At 35.0% G+C, this 13,031-nt stretch overlaps 1 protein-coding gene across 1 annotated transcript; it reads left to right on the top strand.

The window, feature by feature from the left end:
• The first annotated feature begins 7,458 nt into the window (after positions 1–7,458).
• Tgs1 (Trimethylguanosine synthase 1) lies at positions 7,459–9,221 on the top strand. Its single transcript, XM_017627112.1, has 2 exons — positions 7,459–7,931; positions 7,985–9,221. Exons 1-2 carry the CDS (start codon positions 7,692–7,694, stop codon positions 9,134–9,136), a joined length of 1,392 nt encoding a protein of 463 aa, XP_017482601.1. The 5' UTR covers positions 7,459–7,691; the 3' UTR covers positions 9,137–9,221.
• The last annotated feature ends 3,810 nt before the right edge of the window (positions 9,222–13,031 follow it).

Here is a 13,031-nt window from a genome sequence, read left to right as displayed (position 1 = left end):
GCACAATGGCAATACCATTCCCTTTTGAAACGATTGTCAACGTCAGCTCTAGTTATTAGTTTCAAAGAAGCCGCGACAAAAACACCAATTGTAAAACGAAGCCGAACGAAGTCTAAGAACGAAAACTGAAAATTTGTCTGCTTTATATTTCTGCCCACGAGCCATAGTTTTTGAATTTAAATATACAACTTAAAATTAACTCGCTTGTTTCGTTTTTCTGACAGTTGCGTTACTTTGACCACTTTTTGTATCAGAAAATGCATTGAAATGTCAATAAAAATAAGCACTGATTTCCTGAGAAGTTATTTGGCTACGTTCCAAATGTACCTAAAATTGTGTGTTTGTACCGAATGAACTTTTAAATAAAGGTACGATTGTACCAACTTTTCCGTCACTGTAGGTAATCCAGCAGCTGATTTCGTATCGCTAATTGCGCAGCTCACGTATGTGTGAACACAAAATTCAATTCCGCAATTTAAAGCTTAGGTCGGTGTTATGAAGAAATTTTGTTTGGCAAACTGCGTGCAATTGTTGTTGCAGCAAACTCGGAGAGAGCGAGCGACTCTCACAGCAAAATAATTTTGTTTGGTCAAACTGCAGCAAATTCGGTGTTGTCATATACAAAAATTTTAGACAATTGTTGCTATACACAAAAATTGCCGTGATACCGAAAGCCAGAGAACTGAATTTATGCTGTAGGAGCTTCAAAGATTAGGGCACAGTTACTTGCCTATACGATATCATAAAAAAATATATTAATTGTGCGCGTTATGTACATTTGAAATTCTCATTTCGTGTTGGTTATAGCCATGAAAACCATAATGAACGTGCAACCCTGTGCCAAACTCGACATAACCACCTCCGAGCAAACTAAGCAGCCGCCATTTAATTTGGCAAACAAAAGTTTGTCTGCATAACACCGACCTTAATTGCCTCAGCTAATTGGCCTGTTTGAACATAGTCTCAAGTTGCAGAAGTCCAAAGATTGTGGAATGTTAAAAGAAACATCTCATCTATGTCGAATTATTAGCGCAATTTGATTGAAAAAATTACGAAAACAAATTAGCAGCAGCTGTGGGTGTATTAACCGCTTAATCGCATAGAAATATTGTAGAGGGAATATTGGGAATTTTTTTAATTGACATAATGCCAAAGTGCTTTCGGGTTGTTTTTTAAGTTAGATTCAAAGCTTACGATGTAGTTTCTGTGCAAGAACTTGTCCAAACATATGAATTTCTTAGAAAATTGTTTGTAAAGCCTGAAGTAAACGTTATCCTTGTTTTTTTTTTTTAACTTGTGAAGATACCTGTTCCTCTTATTTCGGAGTTTTATCAGGCGTTGTGCCAGGGCACTTTATATTACTTCTTTGCTAAGACTGGAACAATACTTTTACAAATGCCGACTACAGTGGATCTAAAGATAAACATTCAAATACAGACAGTGGTAAAACAAGCTATCCCAGTTGGGGGTCAATAAAAGATTGTTCAATTGCGAGATATCGTATAATTTAAAGGTAAAGGACAAATTAAGACTAGCGTCACAAACTTTAGCGTATTGATAAAATTCAAGTTTAACAACTAGGGGCACATGATGAGTATCAGGCTTGGAATAAGAAAGTTACATTCATACAAGGCGAAATTTACGGGTTTACTTAGGAAAATTAAATCTTGACATTAGTTTTGTTGTTGTCATTCTTTGGACTAAAAATTTAATTTTTTGCGTTCCTTTACTTTCTCCTGTTATTATCTTTTAGTGAGCGCATTTTCCTTACGCTCTTGCATTTTGACACTTATCAAATTTTAATCATAAAAGACATGATTCAATAATACAAGGCTCGATAAACTGACAGTTGTCCCTCTCGCACCGCTCCCTTAGCAGTGGCACCGTGTTGCTTCTTTGCACATGTACATGGAAACAGTGTAGCTTTGATGTGAAATAGAATTATGAGCGTTTGTGCAATATGTTTATTTGTATATGCATATGAAGCATATTTATCTGATGAAAACATAAACTGTTTTTAATTGGATGTTTACATCAATCTCATAGTATTATTTTAATTTTGAGTAATTTTGCAGTTTTTATACAGCTAAATAGCACATAAATTACGTAATTCACATAGATACATCAACATTACGTTCAACATTTCGTTTAAAATGCCAGATTTCCTGCAAATACATTCGAATTTACAAAAGGAATTTCACTACTAATTGCCTACTTTGCGTACTTTTCTACTACCATTTTCGCAACAAGGGATTTCATTCCTCCCCTTTTCTCCGTCCTTCGTAAAGGCAACCTTTTGTAAGGGAGTGTCAAACCGCAGCTGTCAATAATTAATCATGCATAAAAGATAAGGAATGGACCTATAAGTAGAGTCAAAAATTCCGAAAGAATATTCGCCTCGGTATCGTGACGAAAATGTCAAAAGCAAAGCAAGAAAGTTGAAATGACTTGACCTCAGTATATCCAGTAAAAAAACTGTGGTGAAGTCCTTTATGGGGATAATGTTTCCAGAGGTGAAATTTTGGTAGCACACGATTTCTTACACGCATGGTTGCTTTTCAGCACTGATGAAAGAAACTTAAGAAATATTTGAAAAAAAAAGTTCATATAGTACATTAATTTTGAAAGAAATACCATATAATGTATGTACTCTGGTTAATAATATCAAAAAATGTATTAGAACCACCGTTTAATGTTATATTTGATACAAATTAATATTGCTGCCCCGAACGCTCTGCGCCTTGCCACTGAATAATAGGTTTACTTAAAATTACATCCCTGGTCCTTGTTCTTTCTGTATCGCATCGTGGTGAATTCACATTTCTCAGAAATTTGACAACAACAAAACAAAGCGAGTATTTTATTTGCTAATTTTTGCGATTTCTATTGTTTAATGTAAATTTGTCTTTTTAGGATATGTCGAGCCAACAAAGAAGGCGCAGTTGGAAAATTTAGTAATTAGTAATGAAGTAGCTGGCATATTTGGAAAATTATGCCGATAAACAGGATGGAATTTGGGAAAGTAAGTGCATGGTTGCAGCATATCTATGTATAAAAAGTATTTAATTAAATTGTTTATAGAAATGTTATAAATCGAGTGGCTCATTTACGATGTGCTCCAAACATTTGGCGAACTTTTTTTTCGCCTTTTCAATGTGCTAAGTAAGAAACCGCAAGCAAAGGGCAGACAACCTTCCAGGAAGCTGCCTCCTGTCCCCGAGCCGAAGCTGCAGTTCAGCAAGAGCAGGTCAGCAAATTGCTACCCTGATCAAACGTAAACTAAAGCGCTCTGCTGTGATTGCACTCCGTAAACGTGAAAACTTGGTGCATGCTGAGAAATATCAAACAAGAAAACTCAGTGATGGACGCCGTGAGATGGAGGAGCGCTGTGTGGCAAAGAAATGCGGCCAATTCGACGGGCCTGAAAAATCCAAATTGGCTTTTGTGATCCGCATCCGCGGTATCAACAAAGTTGCACAAAAAGTGCGTAGTTTTACAGTTCTGTCTTCGCCACATTAAAACGGTGTGTTCATCAAATTGAGCAAGGCAACCATTAATATGCTACGTATGCCGAACCCCCTATATGGGGTTATCCAAATCTTAAATCAGTTTGTGAATTGATGTACAAACGTGGAATGGTCAAGCGTGTCCCAATCTCTGCTTTGTGATCGAACGCAAATTTCGCGAAGCGCACGAAATTCAGTGCGTTGATTCACTTCACTTCAAGAAAGCCCCCAACTTCCTGTTGCTATTCAAGCTCAACACATCAACCCGAGGCTGGCGCAAGAAGGCTAATCACTACGTTGAGGTTGGTGATTTCGGTAGCCGTGAGGATAAGATCAACAAATTGCTGCACAAGATGGCTTAAAGAAATTGTTGTTTTGTATTTAAGGCGACAATATAATTTGGCACATCTTCAAAAGACGCCCAAGCAAAAAAAAAAAAGAAAATTAAAAAATTCCTGAAGTTGCCTTTTCACGGGTCGATTTCTGTCGACTGGAAAATTTACTTAAGATATCGACTAGCCAAAACGCTTACATTTTACGGTTGAATTGCAATTTACACGGGTAGATTTTGGTTAAACGACAAAAATCGACCGTGTAAAGGCAGCTTAAATAACGTTCAAATTAATCACCCCCTTTGAGATGGAAAATACCAATAACCATTTCATAATTTCGAAAATTATTCCATTTATATTTGTTCTTGCATTTTCCACACCACTTGTGAGGTATGCTTTTACGCGCGTTACCGATTTTTTTTTAATGTGCTCGGTTGCCCAGGAGGCCTATTTTCACCTTTACAACTTAACTTAAACAGAATTAAAACTAAAGCATGCAATATATAAAGAAAATTAAAAGTTGTCTTACATCTAGTAAACTTAAAAAATTGCACATTAAATTCATTTTTCATTATAAAATAAAATTAAATATCACAATTCAGTTTACAAAATGTGGTCTGTTTGCACCCACAGTAAGTTCCCATGAAGCCTAGCCTAAATTCAGAATTGAAAAAAAAACGAGCAAATGGGGTCGGAAACTACTAGCCCTAAAAGCATAATGTGGAAAATGTTTGAAGAGCTGCGAAATTGTATTGCAATAATAAAAATAACAGTGCATAAATTGGAAAAAATGGTTTTTGTTTTGCTTTATAATTTTTGGGAATATTGGTTCAGATGGAATTTTTTTATTTGTTTGGTTTTTCAGCTCGTTAATGATGCACCCAGGGTTGCATTTACTGTCTATGAAAATATTTCGTGAAGCGTTCCAAAATTAGCTCCGAGCAACTAAAAGTTGGTTAAGCTTAAATGAAATAGTTTTTTATTAAATATTTATTCCTGGTATTTAGTAAAAAACATCAATACTAATGTATGAAAAACAAAACATCAATGCTAATGTATGAAATGAAGTAAATAAAAATCTACGAATACATTCCATGAATATTTTGTCATAGAGCCATTATTAAATTTAGACATAACTTTGTCAGGCGTTGGTACCTACGTATATAGAATTAATGCGTTGGAGAGAGATAAATATACAAGTTCAACGCGCTAATTTAGGTATCCTTGTATGTATATACCGGTTACTCGTCTGGCATATACTCCAACTGCGAAAATAATGACAATTATAATTTATGTAGATCCCTGGATAAAAGATTGTCACAAGTTACTTTCGGTAACTCACGATTGAAGTTTGGAATGCAATTTCTCAGAAACACGACTACAGATTTTCTCCAAAGTGTCGGAGAATGCTATGTACTAGTTCATGAAATTCTTAAATTATCTTATTTTTTTAGTTTAGTGTCAACCATTTATGAGTTTAATAAAATTTTGTCGTATACGACATTTGTCAAAAAATTTGCAGTCAGTTTTAGTGATATACGCCAAAATGTGATAACAATTTTTATAAATTAACCATACTTTTTACTAATCAGCCTAATCGTGAGTTTCGCCCGAACAAAATTTCGCCAACAATTTTTTCATCCACCTGTAGTGAACACACGCAAACGAAAAGTGACCCGGTTCTAGAAAATGAAACTCATGATAAAGCTGAATATGTCGGAAACTAAAGAAGAACAGATAACTCTATTTGAAAGATCTTGATTAGTTTAGTACGACAGCAATACTAACGCAATTTGTACCAAATAACCGAAAAAATTTTAGTCAATTAGTCGGAAACTAAAGAAGATATCCAAAAACCACAAATTGTCAAAATGACGCTTCCGGCAATTTTCCATCCAGGCGACGATATTTGAATAGGTTTGTATAGTTACCAATAGTCAGTACTAATTTGTACTGGAACCTGCAAACTTTTACTGGAAAAGTGTATGATAACCCAAAAAATTTGCAAGAGAGCACTGAATCGAGAGCGTAACAACACGAGAGAGCTGCAAATTCTTGCTAGTGAAATTTTTACTAGCAGAAATTAGCTAGCAGAAGAAGAAGAAGAATAAATGTCAAAAGAATATATAAAAAGTGGTGTTACTAGCTCAGTTGATTTTGTGTATGTGTTTCGCCGCACGGCTTCTGATATCAAATTGAAAAATTTTGTTTGAATTTCTACTCACACTTACAGGTTTTGACAGTTTATGCCGCCAAAGCAAAAACAAAATACATGTAAATTTTTGTTTTTGTACTCCTGCTATCACCTTATATTGATTCGCCTTGGCACAAACAAAAGTAAAATGAGTGGAAATCATAATATTAATGATGTACTGGACAGTGTAAGTGCTTGTGTGTAAAGCAAAGAGTTTAAAACTGATTTATAAATAGTAAAATGTTTACAGCAGATTGTCAAAGCAGTGCAACAACTGTTCTCTTGCAAGTTTTTGCTAGTTTTGTGTTCAATAACCTCTTCTGCTAGTTTTCTCTTCTTCTCAATTTTACGCTCTATTTTGCTTTTACGCTCTCGCTGCAATGTTTTACTGGAGAAGTTACTATACAAACCTAAATTAATTAATGTAAATTTTCGGAAAAAAGGTTAAAAAGTACATTCATCTGCTGAAAAGATATTTTCGCAGATTCACAATTTATTTAAAATAAATCTATCAGCCCTATCTCCAATTCCATGTGAATAAATCTCTCCAGTCCTTAAATAATTTTCACCACATTAAATAGCTGCACAACACCCTAATGCCGAAAAAGCGTTGCTTGCAACACTAGTCCTTTATGGGGACCAAACTTGGTAAAAAAAAATAGCTAAGTTTGTTTACTGGATATACTGAGGACTTGACGGTACAGACGCATGTCGTCGCCTGGGTAAAAGATTGTCGTAAGCGCCATTTTGACGATTTTTGGTTCTAGATGCAGTCATATATTTTGAAATAAGGTCTTTCGATTGGTGTTATCAGTTTTTAGATATCTCCTTTAGTTTCCGAGATATTGACTACAACTTTTTCGATCATTTAGTAAAAATTTAGTTGGGGATGCAGTCATATTAAACTAATCCATATCTTAAAAATGGCGTCCTCCATTTTCGGATATCTCCTTTAGTTTCCGAGATATTGATTAAAAAGTGTCGCTAATTTCATAGACATTTTGATCACATTTTGTCGTATTTCATACAAAGTGGCTCCCAAATTGTGGACAAATGACGCTTACGACAAAATTTTACTAAAGAAAATCCTTCATAAACTCAAAACTAATTAACAATAAACATTAAAAATTAAATAATTTAAGAATTTGGTGAACTAGTAGCATTTTCAGAGACTTTGGAGAAAATCTATCTTCGCGTTTTTGAGAAATTGCATTCCAAACTTCAATCGCGATTTCCCACAACCTGCCAAAATTAACATACGACAATCTTTTACCCAAGCGACGATGTGTACTCATCGCTTTATCTTCTCATCCTCCTCTTCCATATACGAGCAGAATTTAATTCAATGCTTGAACTGTGTAAAAGCAGCCTAAATGCAAAAGTATCGATTCCAAAATTACTTGGTAACGATCGAAAATATCGAGTATGTACATTATTTACTCGAATCGATGTCATTGCTAGCAATAACATCAATGCTTAAATAAAACCCTAAAAACGAAGCAATTGAAAGGTGGCTCAGTTTTATTAATACTAGACACACGAACCGAAAGTAAATACGAAAAGATAAAGCCGCTACAACAACAACGAAAAGATTTTAACTTAATGATAGATAAATCTGATGGTTAAGTGTAGAACAGTACGTAAAACACGAGACTGAATATGCATCAGTACTTCGTGGAGACTTGCGGAACACAGCCTCGTTTATTTGTTTTCAATCAGTTGTTTAAGACTGAAAGCAATCTTAGCTTTGAGCATATTCTGAGTTTATTTGAAAAAGATTATGAGACCATTCAAAAAGAAAGGTTCCTAGAATTTTGGTGTATAAACGGGGACATCATTGTTAATGAGGAGTTTTGGCGTTTTCGTGAGAATGGAAAAAAATCTCTAAATCCTAGCGAGGTGAGTGGTGCATAACAATGATTATATGTATTTCCCTAAGATTCTCATTTTAGACCGAGACGACATATTTTGATAACCCCCTTGGGACAGATATGTGTATGGAAAATCATAAATTTTGGCAGCAATACTACGAAACAGTGTACGAAGAGCAATATCAGGTGTTCGCCTTTATTTTTTACGAATATTACAAGCATTTGCACAACTCTTTAGAAGCAAAAGAACCTGAAATTGAAGAACCCGCAGTAAATAATCAAGATATTGTCGATGACTTTGATCAGCTCGAACTGTTTGGACTTCCTACAGCTTTTGGCAGAGCCGTCACCAAAAAGAAAAAATATTTGAACAGGAACGCAAACCTGCACCAGATTTACAGCGCTTTCTTTTCAGACGACGAAGAAAGCTATATAAATATGGATAATGTATGTGTCTCGGAAACGCCGGCAGGAAATCATATCAATCTTGATGGAAAGGTTAAGGATAATAAACCAATGTATGACATTAAAGAAAAGTGTATAGAAAAGAAAAAGAAAAACAGGAAACTACGCAATGTACCTACATTTCTTCTTGAAAACAAAGGCATGTTAAAATACTGGAGAAAACGGTTTTCTTTATTTTCTCGATATGATGACGGGATACGTTTAGACTGTGAAAGTTGGTTTTCGGTAACACCCGAAAAAATTGCAGTTCACTTGGCAGATCGTCTATCATGCGATTTAATCGTAGATGCCTTCTGTGGTTGCGGTGGAAATTCTATACAATTCGCACGCACATGCAAACATGTTGTAGCAATCGATATAGATCCAATAAAAATAAATATGGCGAAACATAATGCAAAGATATATGGGGTAACTGATAAAATTGATTTTATAGTAGGAGATTTTCTACAAATAGGACGCAGCGGGCGATTTCGCAGCGATGTTGTTTTCTTGAGTCCTCCCTGGGGTGGTCCAAAGTACAAGACAAAATCAGACTATGATATTGAAAGATTTTTACAGCCTGCAGGAGCTTCCCAGTTGATGGAAATCGCTAAGACATTTAGTGAAAATATTGTTTTTTATCTACCGCGAAATGCTTGTATTAAGCAAGTCGTAAAATTAGCAGGGGAGGGCAACCGATGTGAGGTAGAGCATAATTATTTAGACTCGCGGCTTGTGGCTATTACTGCGATATATGGAGAAAATATATTAAAATCACCAATTATTTAGTAAAGGCTCAAATATTCTTATAAAAAATATGTATTTAAAATTGTAACCGTTTTCTTCCATTAATAAAAATAATAATTAAAAAAAAATTAAGACAAGTTTCTATTCGTGGCGAGTAACAAAAAATAAAAATCGGGCCCCCGCCCCATGATTCAATAAATAAAGGTTTGCGCATTGGTGACATTCGAGTTTTGACCAGAGATCGAAAATAACCGTCACCAAGTGTCTCGTATGGTGTTTACCAATGACACAAACACTCATCTCTCAAGCAAAGAGTGTTTCTCACCGTGGCAAATCACTCTGTGCGATCCATCGGCGTAGCCAGAATGAAATTTAGGGGGGGCTCGACCCTATTAAGCTGGCATTTCAGGGTACTATTTTATATGTATATAAGGAAAATTTGAAAGTTAGGGGGGGCTCGAGCATCCCGCTGCCCCTACCTGGCTACGCCCATGGTGCGATCTTTTTGTGTTTTCCGTTGTGGGTTATTTAGCAACTGCTTAAATTTCCCTTAGGCAAAGACACTTTGGCAGGGACTANCAGGGTACTATTTTATATGTATATAAGGAAAATTTGAAAGTTAGGGGGGGCTCGAGCATCCCGCTGCCCCTACCTGGCTACGCCCATGGTGCGATCTTTTTGTGTTTTCCGTTGTGGGTTATTTAGCAACTGCTTAAATTTCCCTTAGGCAAAGACACTTTGGCAGGGACTATTATTTTTAAGTGTCTTAATTTGTGGGTTATTGAAAGACTGAAAAATATAAGTGACGTACATAAGAGGAAGCAAAGCGTTAGGCATTTCTTTACATGACATATACGTACACATACATGTGCGAACATTTATGACAACCCAATTTGCCACAGGGCGAAGACGACGTCGTTACGACGTCGCTCTGGCGAAGTCGTTTTGGTGAACTCGAAACGACGTCGTTACGACGTCGCTTTGGTGAAGCCGTTACGACGTCGCTCTGGTGAAGTCGTTTAGGTGAACTCGAAACGACGTCGTTACGACGTCGCTCTGGTGAAGTCGTTTGGGTGAACTCTAAACGACGTCGTTGCGACGTCGCTTTGGTGAAGCCGTTACGACGTCGCCCTGGTGAAGTCGTTTTGGTGAACTCGAAACGAATCCGTTTCTTCGAACCTAAAAGTTTTTTGAGGAACCTTCGGTCTAGGTTGGACAAGTTGCACGCCCAAATTTTAATATATCTAAGCATAAATAAAAGTCATTCATTTGGATAGTAAACCGTTTTTATTATGACAATTTTTTATCATAACAGAATATGGAATCCACAATGTACACTTGTGCTCAGAAAATTAAGCCACCTACATCTTTTTTTCAGTATTCATAATATTTTTCATATAAAATGTTTTTTTATAAAGGTAAAGTTCACTCATTGGCCTTATTAATAAAAAATAAAATTTGTGGGAATAAGTTTTTTTTATTTGGTAGAAAACTGTTCTTTTACTTTACAGCGTGGCGACGAACACCTGTTACCCAGGTTTGTTTGAGAAATAAAAGGGTCCTTTATAGATTTTGCGAAAAAAGTATTTTATTGTTAATTTTCCACAGATTTTACTTTAGTCGGATTAATTAGTGTTTAAATTGTAATCCTTATTTACATTTGCCAGCAGTGTAAACTTTGAGAGAAAAGTTCATTTGGCACGCAAGTCTTTTTCAGGTGACAGAAGGGACTCAAATTGTAGAAAATTAGCGGCATCTCATCACAACAGCGGCAATTAGAAGTACGCTTTAATTGTTGATGCCCAGCTCTCAAAAATGATTAATATACCTTTAATATTATTTCAGAAGCGTTCCAGCAAAAATTCAACGAATCTGTGGAAATAATGGAGAGAAAACGGAATAAAAGAAATGTTTCACAGTCGTCTGTATAAATATACTATCTGTCATATTGATAAGTTTTAACAATTTATTTTTTTATTACTTCATTTTAGTTATCTTTATAAAAATTGGGTTTATTTTTAACAAGGACCATATAGTTTAAAATTCAAAAATTGCGCAATATACATACGCATGTATGTGCATATAAAAAAAATTAACAAGCTTATAAAATTTTAAGATTTTTATTCTGCATTAAAGAAGCACATGAACACATGAAGCAGTTTTAAAGTCCATTGAAGTTTGGTATGTATAATAGAATACACGGTTGAAGTGCCTCAAAGCATGCATTTTCTGTCATAAAATTCATATGGATGAAAATGCGCAGTACCACAAAAAAAATAACACCAAAAATCAATGTGAGTTTTGTGTTACTTCAAACCTGTGTTCTATTATACTAACATTTTATGGACTATAAAACTGCTTCCTATGTGTTTTATAAATGCAGATTAAAAAGCTTTTAATTTTTATGAAAGCTTGTTGAAATATTTTTATTTATACATATATATGAATGTATGTATACTGCACATTGCTTTAATTTTGAACTACATGGTCCTTGTTAAAAAATAAACCCAATTATAATTCATTTTAAAGATAAGTAAAATGAAGTAACAAAAAGTTAATTGTTAAAACTTATATTATATTAAAATATATTAAAATTTTTGTTTGTATATTATGACCGAATGTTTACCTTATTTTTCTTTTATATTAAAAACTTTGAAAAAAATTCAATGAATTAAATTAAACTATTTTCAACTAAAAAAAAATTGTTTTTAATTTTCTAGCAACTTTGAGCGTCGTTTTGCAGTTCGCTGGTATATCGTTCTTGCGGGCTGCAGGGAGTCGTTTTTGCGACCCACCGGTAAGTCGTTTTTGCGACTCGCCGGCGAGTCGTTTTTGCGGCCCGCCGGCGAAGTGTGCTTTTCATCCGACGGCGAGTCGTTTGCGACCGTCGCCGGCGAACAAATTGTTCACCAAAACGAGTCGGAAACGACGTCGTTACGACGTTACGATGTTTTGCAATTTGTTAATTTCTAGTTAAATTTAAAGCAATATTGAATACTTTAATAATTATGAATGTATTTTCCTGTATTTTATTATCCTTTCTATACCCTTTCTATCATTAGCATCAAAATGCATACCATCGTAAGGTCATTCGGGCCTAAAGATTCTAGGCCTGATCTTGTTAAAATTCTAAGGGGGGTTTGGTTCTGTTTTAACGGCTAGGTTATTAGCATTCAGAATGAATCCAACAATTTTATTGAGCTTGGGGCCGTTTTTTATGAAAAATGTTGTGGAAAAGCAACAATAATTTACAAAGGTAAGAAGTTATAGCTGCTATTTGGGAGATCACNCTGCTATTTGGGAGATCACCACATCTACTAATCAGACTTCTTCAACCGCGGTCACTGAGGAGATGTGGTGATCTCCGAAATAGCAGCTATAACTTATTACGCTGACGACACACAGTCAGATTTGCCTTTCAATTTCCTCAGACACATTGCTTGTCAAAAATCATCAAAATTGAAAGTCATCACGCAGGCTGCATTCAATTTGAGAAGCAATTTCATTATCAACATGTCGTCTTCAAGAAAACAATGGCGCGTATTCATAGTCCAGCAACTAAGTCGAAACTAACAAAGTTGCAACTTAAATTTGAGTACCTACTACTACTAAGTAGTTTCGACTTAGTTTACGATATAGCAAAACGATTGTGAAAATGTATCAATTTTTCTTTACGATATTTTGGAAAAATTACATTTTTATAAAATAATATCAAGTTTGATCATCCGTTTATGTAATTTTTATTTTCATTGCATGATTATGCAAAAGAATAAGGTATCATTTTCTTGTTAATTGTGTGAAATAGCGAGAACAACCGCAGTGATGTGAAGTCGATGTTTATCGAAAGCATGCTGTGAAACATACAAATAGTAGATATCTAAATGTTATGCACAAATTTACTTTAAAAGAACTAGCGTGAAACTGACTTATTATTTGA

This window comes from Rhagoletis zephyria, unplaced genomic scaffold, assembly GCF_001687245.7.
Source record: "Rhagoletis zephyria isolate East Lansing unplaced genomic scaffold, Rhagoletis_zephyria_1.1 Rzeph_scaffold_05043, whole genome shotgun sequence".
In the NCBI taxonomy this organism is placed as follows: domain Eukaryota; kingdom Metazoa; phylum Arthropoda; class Insecta; order Diptera; family Tephritidae; genus Rhagoletis; species Rhagoletis zephyria.
This window is presented reverse-complemented; position numbering and strand designations above follow the sequence as displayed.

Bases quoted from the DNA above. Each gene is read 5' to 3' on its own strand.
- Tgs1 (XM_017627112.1), top strand. From the start codon at position 7,692: ATGCATCAGTACTTCGTGGAGACTTGCGGAACACAGCCTCGTTTATTT. The intron at 7,932-7,984 runs GTGAGTGGTGCA...TTCTCATTTTAG, and splicing joins AATCTCTAAATCCTAGCGAG to ACCGAGACGACATATTTTGA.